The sequence below is a fragment of the Leptosomus discolor genome, chromosome 3 (assembly GCF_034619465.1).
Source record: "Leptosomus discolor isolate bLepDis1 chromosome 3, bLepDis1.hap2, whole genome shotgun sequence".
In the NCBI taxonomy this organism is placed as follows: Eukaryota; Metazoa; Chordata; class Aves; order Leptosomiformes; family Leptosomidae; genus Leptosomus; species Leptosomus discolor.
The window spans coordinates 66,650,732-66,665,605 of record NC_141393.1 but is presented as its reverse complement, the minus strand read 5'-3'; the positions used below and the strand labels follow the sequence as shown (position 1 = coordinate 66,665,605).

Here is a 14,874-nt window from a genome sequence, read left to right as displayed (position 1 = left end):
GTTGGTGCAAAATTACTACTTTTTACAGGTTGTTTTTTTTCTTAGTAGTCGTGTGGTGCGGCTGAGGGGAGTCAGTACAATGTGTGTAAGTTTGAGTCAGTTCAGCATGATTGTCAGCTGCTGTGGATTTTACCTGTTAGTATATGTGCAGGACAATCTTGCTTCCTTCATTTTAAGGGGAGCAGGCTCAATTATAAAGTTTATTAAGATCTTTGTTGGAAGGAAATGCTATGTCAAATAACTTGTTAATATCTTTGCAGTTGTTCTTTACAAAAATATTTCACTAAAGTGAGTAGGAGTCTTACATAGCATCTTGAAAACATATTATTATGTGTGTTTTTGCCATGAAACCCCATTGTTTGTCAAAAAACTTCTCTATTTCATCCATCGTGCTACTTTCTTTAAGTGATGTGTGACTGCATGTTAAATGAAGGATACTTTAGGTTTTTCTTCCCTCAGACTGATGTCCCTCAGACTGATGTTATGGATATTTGTATTTCTGGAGCTTTTGAAGCTTAATCATTCCATGCTTTGATTATTTCCGCCCCCTCCCCCCCCCCCCCCCCCCCCAGGATGAGTGTAGATATTAAAGGCTTAGGCTGGAGGGCCTATGTGTAAGAAAGCAATATCAAAAAATAAGGGCAAAATCACAAAAAAGCGTCTTATACCTACTTTCATAAGGTTAAAGCTGATTCACATTTAGGCAAACAGCGAAATGAAACAGCCATTCTTGATTAGAGTGCCTTATTTTTGGTTAACGTATAAGTTACTGCAATTTAGGCAGTTTTATTCCAGCATGGGATGTCTGTCCAGTAAGTTAATAAAAATAAGTAGAGTGGAAAACTCCACATCTGGAAAAGCTGTAAGTTTGAAGGGAAGTCAAAAGTGTGTTTAAAAAAAAAAAAAATCAAATCTGTCAAAATCAGTAAGAATTTTTAAGAGACGCTAGTTAGTTAGGTGCTCTTGAAAATAATTTTGCAGAATTTCTGAATTAAAGAAGTCTTTAGTAAAGTGATAATGTTTTAAACGACTAAGCCTGAAGGTTATTTGAATCTCATTTACTTATTGTTCATCCCAGTTGTTTTCTTTCAGTACTTTTTCCAGTCTGCCTATTGAAAAACAATTACATTGATTTCATTCCATGATTCTCCCTTTCAGAATCTCTATAGATAATATTTGCATTGGAAAAAACCTGCAGACCGGTGTTTTTTGGGGTAATGGCAATTGTTTCCAGTGATATTTCTGAATTAATGACTAGAATGCTGTATGTCATTATTTGGGTAGCATCCTATTCTTGTATTATTCAGAATTTGAACTATACTTTTACCTAGAGTCTCTACTCCCTCTTGCTAAGATTTGTTATTGATTTAGGAGATGGTGGAGTTTATAATTAATTTATAATCCCATTGAAGGTTAACAGGTGGTGTTTGGCCCATGAACCAGAACCAGAACTATATTTTAACTGTCAAACTGTGTGAAATCCCTGGCAACTTTGGGGCATGTGGAGTTTTTGCTTTTTTTTTCCTGTCAGTAGGCAAAATGGCAAGAGATCAGCATATCTTGGCTAGTTCTTGTGGAGAAGGACTGATAGGAAATGAAGATTGTCATATCAAAGGTTGCACATGGTGTCTCACCAGATTCGTAAAGGAGGGTTGCTTTTACACACCTAGTAACAAGCTGTGCTGATAACAAGCTGCTTGTAACTTAGGACCAGCTTACTCAAGCCCTGTATTGGTGGCTATTGCAGAGACAAGAGGTCTGTTGGATATTATACTGATACTCGTATCGTTTCTTCATCCTGCAATTGTGCATGTGGCTATCTTGGTGAGTCAGTGAGATTGTGTGTGGGTTCAGGAGCCAGCCTGTACGGGGCAAGGTCAGGACCTTAATTGTAACCAGCTTGGAGCTGAATTACAGCTCATTCAGTACTGAGCATCTGCAGCTGGTTTTGGAGTTGGTTTGTGTTTGAAGGAACTTTTCAGCTTGAACATTTTTTAATCTGCATGAAGCTCTCCTGTTTCCACAAGAACAGTATACGTAGGTAATGTTTTATGCTGTATAGCTGTAAGATGATCTCCTTAAAAGAGAGTGGGCCCCTCTGAAGGTACAGCATTGCAGAGGATTAGTAAAGATGTTAGAATTACACCAGATCAGTACCCATACAACCTCAAAAAATAAGGACTAGCAAGAATATACCTCAGTTCAATCTTTCTACATTTGCTTTAAAAAGATGCTGTCTGTCTGGTAGGAAACTGCTCTTCAGTTACACTTGCAGATTATCAAGGCCATAATCCATTGCCTGAAATATCAAAGTGAGACTATTTAAAAAACATAAAATAGATCAGACTGTAAAATGTCATGTGTGTTTATTTTTAGCCTTGTAGAGGACCAAGAAAGTCTTACTGAAGCCCTGAGATGTTGGGGTCTGGCACCTTTGTTAGGCTGCTGGATGTGTTGATAGGAGATGAACGGAAGGAGCCAGAGAGACGTTTTTGTTGTTTCAATGCACAAAGCACTGCAGAACTTCTGGTGGGTTTGATTGGTGCCACATAACAGTGATCACTGTGTGCCCCTGTCAAAATTTGCAAAGAGCTTTAGGAACATCCTTTAATGGCAGTAAATACAGTATTCCTCTGAGCAGACAACACAAAAGCAAACATAAAATCTCTTTTGCCTTTGGGTAGCCTGGTTATGTCAGTGAAGAGATGGCCTCTTGATTAAATCCAGATTGAGCAGTTTCCTGTTAGTATGCTAACTCAGCCCACAGCGTCTTGTTCTGAAAGTCTGTTATTGAGCTCGTCTGCCAAGTCCTTTTTCCTTTTAAACTTACAGGCAGAATTGCTAAAATAATACAAATACAAATAGTCTCTAGAAGTGTCTTAAAATTATTTCTAGCAGTTTAATGTTTGCTGACAAACTCAGATTTTCATGGTTTGGGGTTGTTTTTTTGTTTTGCTTTGGGTTTTTTTGGTGTTTGTTGGTTTGGATTTTTTTAACATTCTCCCAACATGATGTCTTGGGGAAGTTGCAGTATTGCAATTAACAGAAAATTTTTTGTGTGTATCAATCTTGGAAGCAGATTCTTGTTTGTTACAGAGTCATGTCAGTGAATGAGAGGTTTTTACACACACAGAGTAGAATATGGCCTTAAGTCAATATATCATGAGTGGGACAATCTGCTGGATACAAAATTAAGAGTTAAATACAGTGGTGCAGACTTTCTTCCCTGTTTGAAAGCGGTTGTGTTGTGTAACTAGTTATTTTCAAAAGTATATTTTAATCACAAGATGAAAAGTCAGCAGTAAAATTTTTTTTTTCCTTTTTTCAAGCAAGTATTGCTTAGGGAAAATTTGAATGGAGGAGATAATATAGCAGTACTAACAACATATCCTTTTAGCTGTTTCTGTACTGGTGGTGTATATAATTCTATGTACACCTTTAAGTCAGGTATATAACAAATTATACACCTTTAAAACAGCCATAATATCGGTGGAACAAAATTTTACAGGTTACTCTGGTGTAATCTCATTCATTCCCTGTGGTGTTGCATTGGGGGTAACAGTGGGGTTTGGTGCAGTAGTACTGTGCATTGCCTTGTCTATTAAGACATTAATGGGCTCATGACACAAGACTCGAGTTACTCAGCCTGTAATTTGAACAGATGTAAACCTGTGGTGCTTCCAGAAATTGTATGCAGCTTGTACCCAAGCTTATTTTCTCTCTGTCAGCCTGTGTGTTTCTGCAGCTGTGGGGTGAACAAGGTTGGACAACTGGCCTGACCCCACCAAGCGAAATGAAGGGCCCTGTTTTGGCTGGATCGCTTTCTGAGCCCAGTTTGGTGTAGCAGGTGGGCAGAAAAGTGGCTCTGGGAATGGCTTCTTTCAGTGGCTTAAACTCAATATGAAATGGTACCATTTTGCAATTGAGATGTGGCTGCAAGTTTCCTAGGACCTCTGCTTACCTACTGTGGCTATACTCTTTACAGTCTGTTGATAAGTCCTTGTGTCTTGATCCTACAAGATGCTCCTGGCTCTTCCAGACACAGAGGCACTTTTCTGCCAAAACCCCTGTGCCTGGGCCCACTTTTTGTTAGAAAGTCCAGAACGTTGTGGGGTACTGCTGTCATTCCTATTTTTTCTTTCCCATTCTAATCTGTTGTTTGGTTTGGTTTTTTTTAATACAGACAGCAAGTTGTATTTTAATGGGATGGCGGAAGTTTGTTGGACCTCGTTAAGCTAGGAAATGAGATGTCCTCATGCAGGAGTAGCACAGCTTTAGAATAATATTAAGGACATCTATATTGTTTAAAACAAAAAGGGCTATCTGTTATAATTAATTCAAAGGCAGTGGAAGATAGTGATGTAAATATAAAGCGAGTGGGTTTTCCATTCCTAATTATTTTATGAATAGATAATAATTTTTTTTTTTATTTTGTCAGTATACCAAGCCAGAGTTGATAGTGACAGTAAGTCATTAACATGCTGTCTTCCTGTCCTCGGTCTAGTATCAAGGTGTTGCATTAATGTTGGAATATCATTAACCTTGTTGTTTCTAACTCATACCTTAGGAGACAGTTTCTGGAGCAAAAGTTCTGGTCAAACTGGCTGTGTGCCTGGGTGTTTTGTCAGGATGAATTTGTGATGCATTGTCAAGGAACCATGGAGAAACCCAAAATATGGATTGTATTGTTGCTTTAGGGAGCTCTCAATTTATATATACACTGACTCAATATTTAAAACCCAGAAGAGCTGTTAAATTATAAAATATTACTGTAAGGCTGGGAAATCTGACCTGATGACGTACTCTTACTATCTAGTATCATGATACAGCAGAGGCTGTTACCCAGGAGGGGAAGGCTGTGATTTGGAAGAGAACCATCAGCAGTCCCAGTTGAAAGCTTGTTGTGGGTGCATATACAAGGAGGAAATCTGCAGCGGAATAATGCTGCCATGAAAATGTGTTGACTCCTTAGTTTTTATCCTGAGATTGCAGGAGAACTGATGATGCAAAGACTAAGCTAGATTGTTGTGTGTTCATGCCCAGTAAAAGTTTATTTCCTGTAGTATTTTTGTACTGATATATTTAATCTAATCTAAAAAGATTTAAGGTGAGGGGTTTTTATTCAGTCTTGAAATATTTCTCAATCTCCTGATTTTTCCTTTGCGTAATGCTGTTAATCCTAGCTAGGTACAAGGCTTTACTTTCTAAACTCAGTAAATGTGAATAAAAGTAACTCTATACTTCAGAAAGATATTTCATTCATTCAGATAACCTCCCAATAATTTATTTCTATAAATCATAGTGATGTCTGAGGATTTTTGACGAGGTTTTTGTTTTCACGCACGGTTGCAGACGCTTGGAATGGGCTCAAGCCATTTCTTTCTCTCAAGGAAAATTACTTTTTTGTTACTGGAGTTTTATTAGTGCTGGTGATATGTGATTACAGTGATTAAATAGTGATTATGCATGTCATGTAGCTGCAATCAAGGTAAAAGAGCAGGTGTGTCACAGTATATTTTCCTCAAGCTGAGGATGCAGTAAATCATTTGGTTCAGTCACCGTTACACAGCAGCAATGGAAGGGGAACAGTATACTTCACCATGCTGCCTCTATAGGGTTCAGCCTTTGTTATGTTAGTAGTCTGAACGGTCCTTCCCAGAGATAGCCAACTCAAAAGGTAGAGAGAAATTTTCTGTTAGATTGCTCTTGTTGATGTTTATTATTTATAAGCCCTTGTTTAAAGCTTTTCATCGTGCACACTTAACAAATAAGTATTTAAACTAGCCAAAAAAATAATTTTCTGAACTGTCGTCTAGATAGTGGCAGAATTGAAGGGAACATTTCTAGTTATTTCAGACTTAGAGCAGCCTGTAAGCATTAAAAACAAATGCTGTATAAAAAACACACACACCCAACACCAAACCCTAGATTTGTTGATGAATATTGTGACAAACGGAAGCTGTAAGAGAGAATTGAAATGTTCTAATGGCATGTTTGCAAGATTACTTTGACACCTTCCTTGTAAACGTATTGTGAAATGTTTCACATTGAAATGTGTTTGTGACCTTGGGTTCTGTGTGGCAACCCAAAGTTGGTATTTTCAGCAAGGGAATTACAAGTACTGATGCTAAAGTTGTGGTCAGTTTTCATGTTTATTCAGAAGTTAAGTGAGGCACTGAATTATTGTTGTTCCTTCCAGTAATATTATTCTTTGTGGGATAATGGATTTGCTTTTAGATAATAATATATGATAGGATCATTAGATAACTTGATAGCAGTCAGACTATAAATATTTTGTGGAGCATGTCAGAGAAATATCTTAAAGGTAAACTTACTAAAAACCTCCATTATTCAATACAGCATTTGGTATTTGGAGAGCCAAAATGGACAAAACCATTTAGTGACTAAAGATGGACTATTCCTGTGAAAAGATGTAATTTAATCTGTGTTTCATTGTGAAAGCTGTGTCAGCGATCTGGCTCTGTCTGATTTTTGTGCTTTGGTTTTGTTTCAACTTTGCAGGCTGAAGGGGACCAGTTACCTCCAGAACATACTGTCAGCCAGTATGAAACATGCAAGATCAGGACTATAAAAGCTGGAACTTTGGAGAAACTTGTTGAGAACCTTCTGACAGCTTTTGGAGATAATGATTTTACCTACATCAGTATCTTTCTGTCAACATACAGGGCCTTTGCTTCTACTAAGGAAGTACTGGAACTTCTCCTTGACAGGTAAGAGATAGTATATAATGGAAACTGAGCCATCGTTTATGTAATGGGGGATGTCGTTGGGAATTTCTTCCACTATTTTTAGTGGACATGGACTTAATAACCTGATGGACAGATGACAAGAATACCATGAAAGTCAGGATTTCAGCACAAACCTAAAATGTGTAAATGCATGCTGCCCACATCTTAAGTCTCGTTAAAGCATAGTCACCAGATAGGGAAAGTGTCCCGTATCTGACTGCTAGGGAACCAAACTGGGACCAACACAAGAAAATTAATGTAACTTTCCCCCCGCAAAAAAAACAGAACGTGTGGGCTGTGAAGTTGTATCTAGAATAGATTCCTGCGTTTTGCTGGGTACTGATGTTATCAGACCTAACTCTCCTGTTTGGGGGCTGCTGATTTGAAACATGGGTGTACAAACACAAGAAAGAATTCACCATCCCCTTCTAGTACTTCACGTGAACATGTAGTCATAAATATTTGCAGACAGCGCAAGAGCTGCTTAATGTTAGAAGAATAGCTTTTATGGTAACACTGTTAAATCACATCTGCTAGATCTGTATAAATGGTTAGAACCTGCAACATTAGTTTTCTCACCCTAAATTCTGAGACATGACTGGGTCAGAGGTGACCTTATTTTGGGAATATAATATTTATTGCATTTTCAAAATCAAATTATGTACAGAGACAGTTATTCTGGCATATAGTAATTAGAACAGAGGAGTAGCGTAGGAACTTCTAGGTTTTAATTTTGTCTCTTCTGCTAGATAGATAAGGAATAAGGCACGGATAAGTTATCTGTGCTTTTCTTTTGTATCTGAAAAGGAGTATAATACTACTTGCTTTGTAGGAATGTTATGTGGCTCGCTTAATAAGGATGTTGAAATGCCTAGCTGCCAGACCTGCTGTGATTGTAATAATAGCTTTGGTTGCTCAAGTGCAGTAACTTCACAGCCAGGTAAGAAGTCAGATGAGGAAAGAGCAGCCATCCTGGGAAGCAGACCCCGTACAGTTAGATTTACTACTCTGAGCTTTACCTCTCAGTCCATAACAATTCTGACGTGGAACATGAGGAGCAATAAAAATTGACAGTGTGTATATACAAGAATATAAAATTGTTGAAGAATTCCTTCTTTTGAAGGTGTAATTCCTTCTATACCCTCGGTTTTGGATTCTTTTTTGGACATGCATACCTTTTGAAGAATAAAATATGAAAGGACACCAAGTTAGCGTGGATTCTAGTAACTTTAAAGAAGAGCTGACTTGCCAAGTGACAGTGCTATGAGAATCTCTTGCTTGCTAAGCCTGTAAATTGCCAGAGACACAAATTTATAGGAGAAACCCATAGTTGTATGCATATACATTGTCACTTTCAGCCAGTAATGTTTCATTTACAATTTATTTTACTTACTTTTTTTAAAGATACATTTTTAACAGAAAAAGTTGTAATAAATAAAATTACAGCCTTTGCAAGGATGCTTTGCCCAAAATGGCTATTTTAAATATCATTCGCCTGACAGTGTAGTTTTTGTTGCTCTGTGTTTGTGGCTTGCCAGACTGCTCCTTCAGGGTTCTTCTGTAGTAATTGTTGTGTACCTGGGGAAATTTCTTTCTATAATCAATGAGAGCCTGTGAGTAGCTCAAATACTGTGAATCAGCCAGTCAAAGGTGGCTCTAAACCAAATGATACATACCTTGCTTTTCAATTAAAGGCTCTTAAATTGTCTTAAGATCTCGAAGTACATTCATATATCCTGTTGAAATGCCCAGAAAGCATCTTTATGTGCATTCCCCACCCAGTTCAACATAGTTTTGATTTTTAGTGGTTTCCATTCTTATTCTTCTCTTTCTGAGGTACTTCAGTAGTACAAATAAATGTCCCACCTGAGACTGTGACCTCATTTTACAAATCACTGTACAAACATGCCTAGAATTGTTTGCAACAGCCCCCACCCTGAAGACAGTCAACTGTCAACGGCTGATAAAGAAAAACAGTAAGAGGAGTAGACTATGATGCAGATACTGAGGAGACTGAGGCAAAGAGAGAGTAAGGATTTAACTCACTGTGGCAGTTTTGGAATTCAACCTGGGTTTTTTATGCATCCATATATTTACATGTCCATATCTGGTTGGTTTTTGCTGTCCTTAGGAGACAGAAGACTGTTATACAAAGAGCAATTCATACATTGCACTTATTTAATTTGTGAAATCATGAAAGATCCCATGTATCTGACAAGCAAGTTTAGAATCTACTATCAAATCTGTTAAGCTAGGTGATAACCAAAGTGATGTTTTTGGCAAAAAGTTCTTGTTACTGAGAGGCTGCCTTGGGTCCTTGGTGGTGTGTTGGCTCTTTGGTTGGTGCAAAGCCCCTGGGCAGGGGTAGGAAAGGGGTCTTGTAGCTGTTGGGCTGTTTTGTACTCCTGTGTGCTTCTGCACAGAGGACTTTGCATGTATAACCTTTGTGTGGGAGAGGTGATTTGTGGAGGTGTGTGGAACTTTTCCTCTTTGTTACCTCACCTGGCTGTATTCAATGCGTTCTCCAGGTGGTTCTGCCCAAGAAACCAAGCTGTGTGTGCTGCTGGAGGTCTGGGTGAACGGCGACATGGGAAGGCATGTTCAGCTGCGTGCTCGTGCTTCTCCCACTTTGCTACTTAACAGGGGACATAGCTCTCCAGAATTGTCAGTTCAGCCCTTCAGTGACTACTGAAACAATTAAATCTCTCTGTAACTGAGGATTGAAGCATTTCAAACTCGGAGTTGGGGTCAAAGGAGTAATCCATTAGAACATCAGTCCATCTTACAGTCAATTAGCTTTGTTATGGTTTTGATTGTTTTGTGGTGTTTCATCACTAGCCATTAAAATGTTCAAACTTTGTCAGGCTGTACTGTTATAAAGTTGATGAAAAAGACTTTTGGGAATCTTGATTTTGCACTGAAGTTTGTAGAGTCCTCTAGATAAACGGTTCTGTTTTCTTCCCATATTTTCCCCTAGCGAAAAGGATCATAGCAACCTAAAAATAGAAACATACAAAATAAGTGAAACATTGAAGTTATAAAATCAGATACTCAAATATCAGGAATTTGAGAGGGGAAGAACTCAAGATCTTTATATGAAGTTCATCATCATGGGCTTTAGTTTCTATTTCTGTCTTGTTTTCTTTAATGTAGGTATTAATGTTAGGGGTTTTAAAACTGCCTGAAGAAAGTAATTACTTATTCTCTGGTCACGAGCCACCTAAACTCTTTCTCCTGTGAAAATGCCAGCTCCATGCAATAAAGGTTCTATAAATTGTATAACTGGTACAATTTAGCTCAGTTAACTCTGCAATTAAGCTTTTAATATTTTCAGATCTGGGAATTACATCTGTAATGTTACAGTTGGATTGCAGCACAAAAGAAGTGGCAAGTCTGACTTACAAGTCTTTCTTGCATTTTCTCAGGAGTGTGTCAGAGGAAAGACCGGCCTTGATTGGAAAAGAAACTGAGCAGACAGGACTAACTCTGCTTTGAAATGTGTGCATAGTCGATATTTATAAGGGATTTCATTTGAGCGTTCAAACAGGAATGAACAGGAAAATAGGTGTCCTCTTCTATGGTCTTGTTATTCACTATATTATTGGCTGCTGATTGAGGGGAAGGATCTTGGGCCAGACTTGTGCACTGCTGTATCCTTATGGTCTTGAGGAGATCAAGCTCCTGTTCCAGGTATGGTTTTTGGTAACATACTGGCTTGTTAGAAGCCGTGCTTTAAGAAGGGACATCCTCTTGTGGTTGGCTTTCAGGGCAGGAAAGGAGAATAAGGAAGTTCAGATACTGCAATTTTGCTTCAAAAAAATTGCCTCAATGATATTTATAGCAATGACTTGTGTAAGTTTGGGTAGTCAGGCTGTTTAGAACAGCAGCACTTCAGGACCATACATGACTAACGAGACTGGCCGTGTGTCCTAGGTTACAGTGTAAAATGTGCGAAAAGAAAAAAAAAAAGTATTCTATTACCATCTTCAGGAGGTGTTGAGACCAGATGGGGCGGTGCTCCCTGCCTCCCCCCTCTGGACTATCTCCTGTTAATGGCCCATCAAGGAACTGCCTCACGACTCCCCATCCCATTGTGAGATGCTCCGCCCAGGGGGGAAGGAGCCAAGCAGTCCATGCTAAATAAAAACTGAGATCTCGAACATCTTAGCAGCCTACTTCCACTGGATTCCCAGAGGAGATTTTTCCCCCCACTGGAGTTCCAGAGGACAAGAGCTACCTACCTACCACTGGACCTTCGGAGGAAGACCAGACCCTTTTACCTGATCGCTGCTTCAACAGAACTACATCCATCCCTTCAGGAGGACTGCAGCCAGCATCTTATTGGACTGCTACTGCCACCCTAACAGGGTGTCAGGTTGTATTCCTGACTCTGTCAGTGTAAACCAGTGGGTTGTTTGTTTTTCCCTGCCTTGTGTTATATATATATATATATATATATATATATTAGTAAAGAACTGTTATTCCTATTCCCCATATCTTTGCCTGAAGGCCCGTTAATTTCAAAATTATAATAATTTGGAGGGAAGGGGGTTGCACTTTCCATTTCAAGGGAGGCTCCTGCCTTCCTCCGCAGACACCTGTCTTTCAAACCAAGACACCGTGCCCCCCTCCTCTGATGCTGCTTTAAAGAGGTGAACATGTCAGAAGAGGACAAGAAAGCACAGGGGGAAAGTCTCCATAGAACAGAACTTTTCTGAGCCCAATTCTGACCTCACTGGCTTGTGTACCTCTCAGAGCAAGTTATAACGTCTCCTTCAGAGGAAGGGCACGTAGGCTGCCTGAGCTTGTCAACATTATCCCCAGCCTTTTATAATAAATGATAGAATCCACAGGAAATCCTAGGAGGTCACCACTTCCTTCCCCTCTCACAAATCTTAGGAGTGTAGTGTTTAAGAATCCATGGATGTTTCTCTTGGCTTTTTCAATATCATGAATAATCTAGAATCTTATGGCTTGGGACAAAATATAGATGAAACTTAAGCTGTAAAAGTTATAATGAATTACATGCAGGTGTGGAATATGGACTTGTGAAGAAAAGCAGATGTTATAAGGAAAAATAAAGGAATGAACAGTAATTGAATTTAACAAGCTTAGTTTTCATCTGTACATTAGTGTAGAATAAGTAGCAAAGAGTCTGCATTTTTGCAACGTTCTTGTTAGTGATACTTGTAATAATAACAGCAGTACAGATATTGAAGTGGCTGTCAGTGCATAATCTGTGTTTTACAAGTACTTGTATTCTGTTTTCAAGTGAAGTGAAAAAAAAAGTAATGAGAAGGGAAATATCTTAAAAAGGCAGTTATGATTTTGGCATCAATTGTCAATTTTAGTTTCATGTGAAGAGCTTGAGACCTGTTACTTGTTCTTGGTGATAGAGCAGGATTGTGGAGTAAGGGAACGATCATGAATGGCAATGCTGTGCTCTTGTTGTTTGGTGCAAGGGAGAACAGTGATGTTGCCAGATCAAAGAAGGCCCTTCCCACTTTTTATGGGTGAGCAGCTCCTTGGCATAAATTAGGAGGGAACAGCATCTGCATCTCCCAGTTGTAGGACCTGTTTTTTGTAAGAATATACACATTGACAACCTTCTCCAGAATTTATGTGTGTAAGCTGGGTTGCCCTTAAGTCCAGGGCATTCAGTTTATGTGGATTTGCTGTGGATACACCTCTCACTGTGAGTGCTGCAGAATTGTCTCATGTACGCGTTAGAGACACACAAATTCAGGTTAGACAAAGAGAGTCCTGAGACTCTTGGAAAAGTGTCCTGGGAAATCTAGATATACCCTAAGTGTGGGGGATACCTGTTGGTCATTTGATGTTGTCTGCAGAGTATCCTGTTCAACCAGTGCAAGCATTAACTGAATTGTGACATAAAACTTTTATTCTGTCCAAAAAAGGTGAGATGCAGGTACCTGAGTGACAGAGGCAAATAAAAAAGCAGATGCTGTACTTAAGAGAAACTGAAGTGTCAAGGCAGAAAAAACCCAAACTTTTAAAATGTTTGAATAATTCAGAATATTGGGTGCTTTTGTTAAATCAGTCTGAGCTGTGGTGAGGTTTTGTGAAATCTTCTGGGCAAAACCTTTCTCCCTGCTTGGACCTTACTCTGTTAAAATAACCTGTGAACTGCCCTGTGAGTGTGTGAGGCTCTGCAGCCGTTGGTAGCTCCGAGGAGGCCTTTCTGGGCTACACACTGTAATCTTCATTTCCTGCATGGCTGCAGAGGAGCTGATAGTTTTCTCTCTCTCCCAGTGTGGTAGGAGGACACGCATGTTGCTTACACTGCCTTTGCTTCTCTTCACATGACATCGGAAAGCGGGAGGAAGTCCTCCCAAAGCCAAACACACATGGCTTTGGTTATGTCACAGCAGGAATTGCACAGTTGCATGGTGCTAGTCCTTGTGGTGTTTTTGACTCCCACAGTCTGTGCTGGTATTGTCATCACAGAAACACACAAACCCGTGGGACAGACAGCAACATTTCTAAAGGCAGTTGCTGCCCTACGATACATCCAGTGCAGTGAGTGGAGTCACACAGAATATCAGGCAAGGCATATGAAAAGGTTTAAATTGTTAATGTATAATTTGGAATGTTTTAAGACTAAAGCGGTTTCCCGTATTTCAGTCAGGAGATACTGATTGGATTTTTAGTGCTATGCTACTTCTTGTAAATGGACTTTAAATGGCCCCTTTGATAACTTCTGTCTTTAGTAAAATCAGAGATGTGTTATTTGCTCTCTCAGTAACTTTTAACACATCTTGGAGGTTGTGAATAAATCTGTTCTGTGGTTTGGGTTTTTTTTGTTTGTTTGTTTGGTTGGTTTGTTCGTTTGTTTGTTTGTTTTTCTCCAGTCTTCAAATTAAGCTTTTGCTTTTTATTAAATTTGAGACTGGAGCCCTATTCATTCGCTTGGCTGAGTTCAGCCTATAAAGATTTTCTTTTAGCATAGAGTAGGAAACAAACTGAACAAAATCTTGGACATAAGCTGGTATGTTGAAAAGTGAGGGGGATGACTTGTATTTTCAAAGCTATTTAAGAGTAATCAGACATTGCATCCCTTTAGTATTCATGGAAGTTTGGCATCTAAATGCGGCAGACAGCTTTGAAAACCTGCCAAGTCTTTAACACTGTATGTTCTGATATTTTCTCTTTCTTTGGTAGAAGTGGGTAGGGAGATCTGAAAGAAAAAATCATGTTGACGTTTTGCTGTAAAAACACTTGATGGAAGTTCCTGGAGAGAGGAAAAGGAGACCACCTCTTCCTGCCCCCGGGTGTGGGGACACAGCAGGGCAGGCTGTTACCCTTGCATGATGCCTCCACAGAGATCCTTTGGTATCCCAGTGCTGCTGAGTGCGCTGTGGAATTAACCACTTATAAGTGTGACGGAAGCCAAAGATGTTTAGTTGTCCAGATGAGAGCAGAACACGGCCAAGTTCCTCTCTTACATGTATTATTTTGTCCTGGTAATTGTGTTCCTTGCAATGGCGCTTAAAAGCAGGGCCACGCTGTGCTTAGCACCATCCCAGGTAAAGTAGTAACCAGTCCCTATGTCAAGTAGTTTACAGAGATGGGAATGGATACTGTTTGATGGGAGAGCTAGAGCTGGATAATGACAGCAAATAGCAAGTTAGTTTTACATTTTCAGTTCATTCCTTTTGCTGGAGGATAGCTCAGTGGAAGACAACGGAGAGGAAAATGAAGGTAGAGGGGGTGGGGACATTGAAGGAATAGGTCCTTTGGTAGTGGAGCGCCACATTTTAGGAGAGTAGCTTTATATGGCATTTGGCCCACTGTTACGGCTGTAGCATCTATTCTTTCCTCTGTTGCTTTCTTGTGTACCAGGTGGTTTATCTACTCAGCTAAAGAAGCAATTTCGTTTCCATGATTCTATGTGTGTATAATTCAAAACACCTTATGGTTCTTGTTGAGTATCTGTGCTTCCAGGTCGCTTGTTTCAATGCTTACAAGCCTTTTTTAGGGCTTTGTTTTGGGCTTTTGCAAAGAGCTACCTTTCCTTACTATTTCTGAGTTATTCAGAGGGTGTTTTCCTCCTCCTTCTTCCCTTCCCTTCTTAACAGAGATGCAGGGGTGCATTTACTACTCT

At 39.4% G+C, this 14,874-nt stretch overlaps 1 protein-coding gene across 3 annotated transcripts in view; it reads left to right on the top strand.

The window, feature by feature from the left end:
• RGL1 (ral guanine nucleotide dissociation stimulator like 1) overlaps positions 1-14,874 on the top strand; it is an 81,848-nt gene that overhangs the window by 22,667 nt on the left and 44,307 nt on the right. For all 3 annotated transcript variants that reach the window (XM_086462338.1, XM_086462337.1, XM_086462336.1), the window contains exon 3: positions 6,523-6,731. In XM_086462338.1, the coding sequence (XP_086318464.1) occupies positions 6,523-6,731 (209 nt within the window). The remainder of the gene's footprint in view (positions 1-6,522; positions 6,732-14,874) is intronic.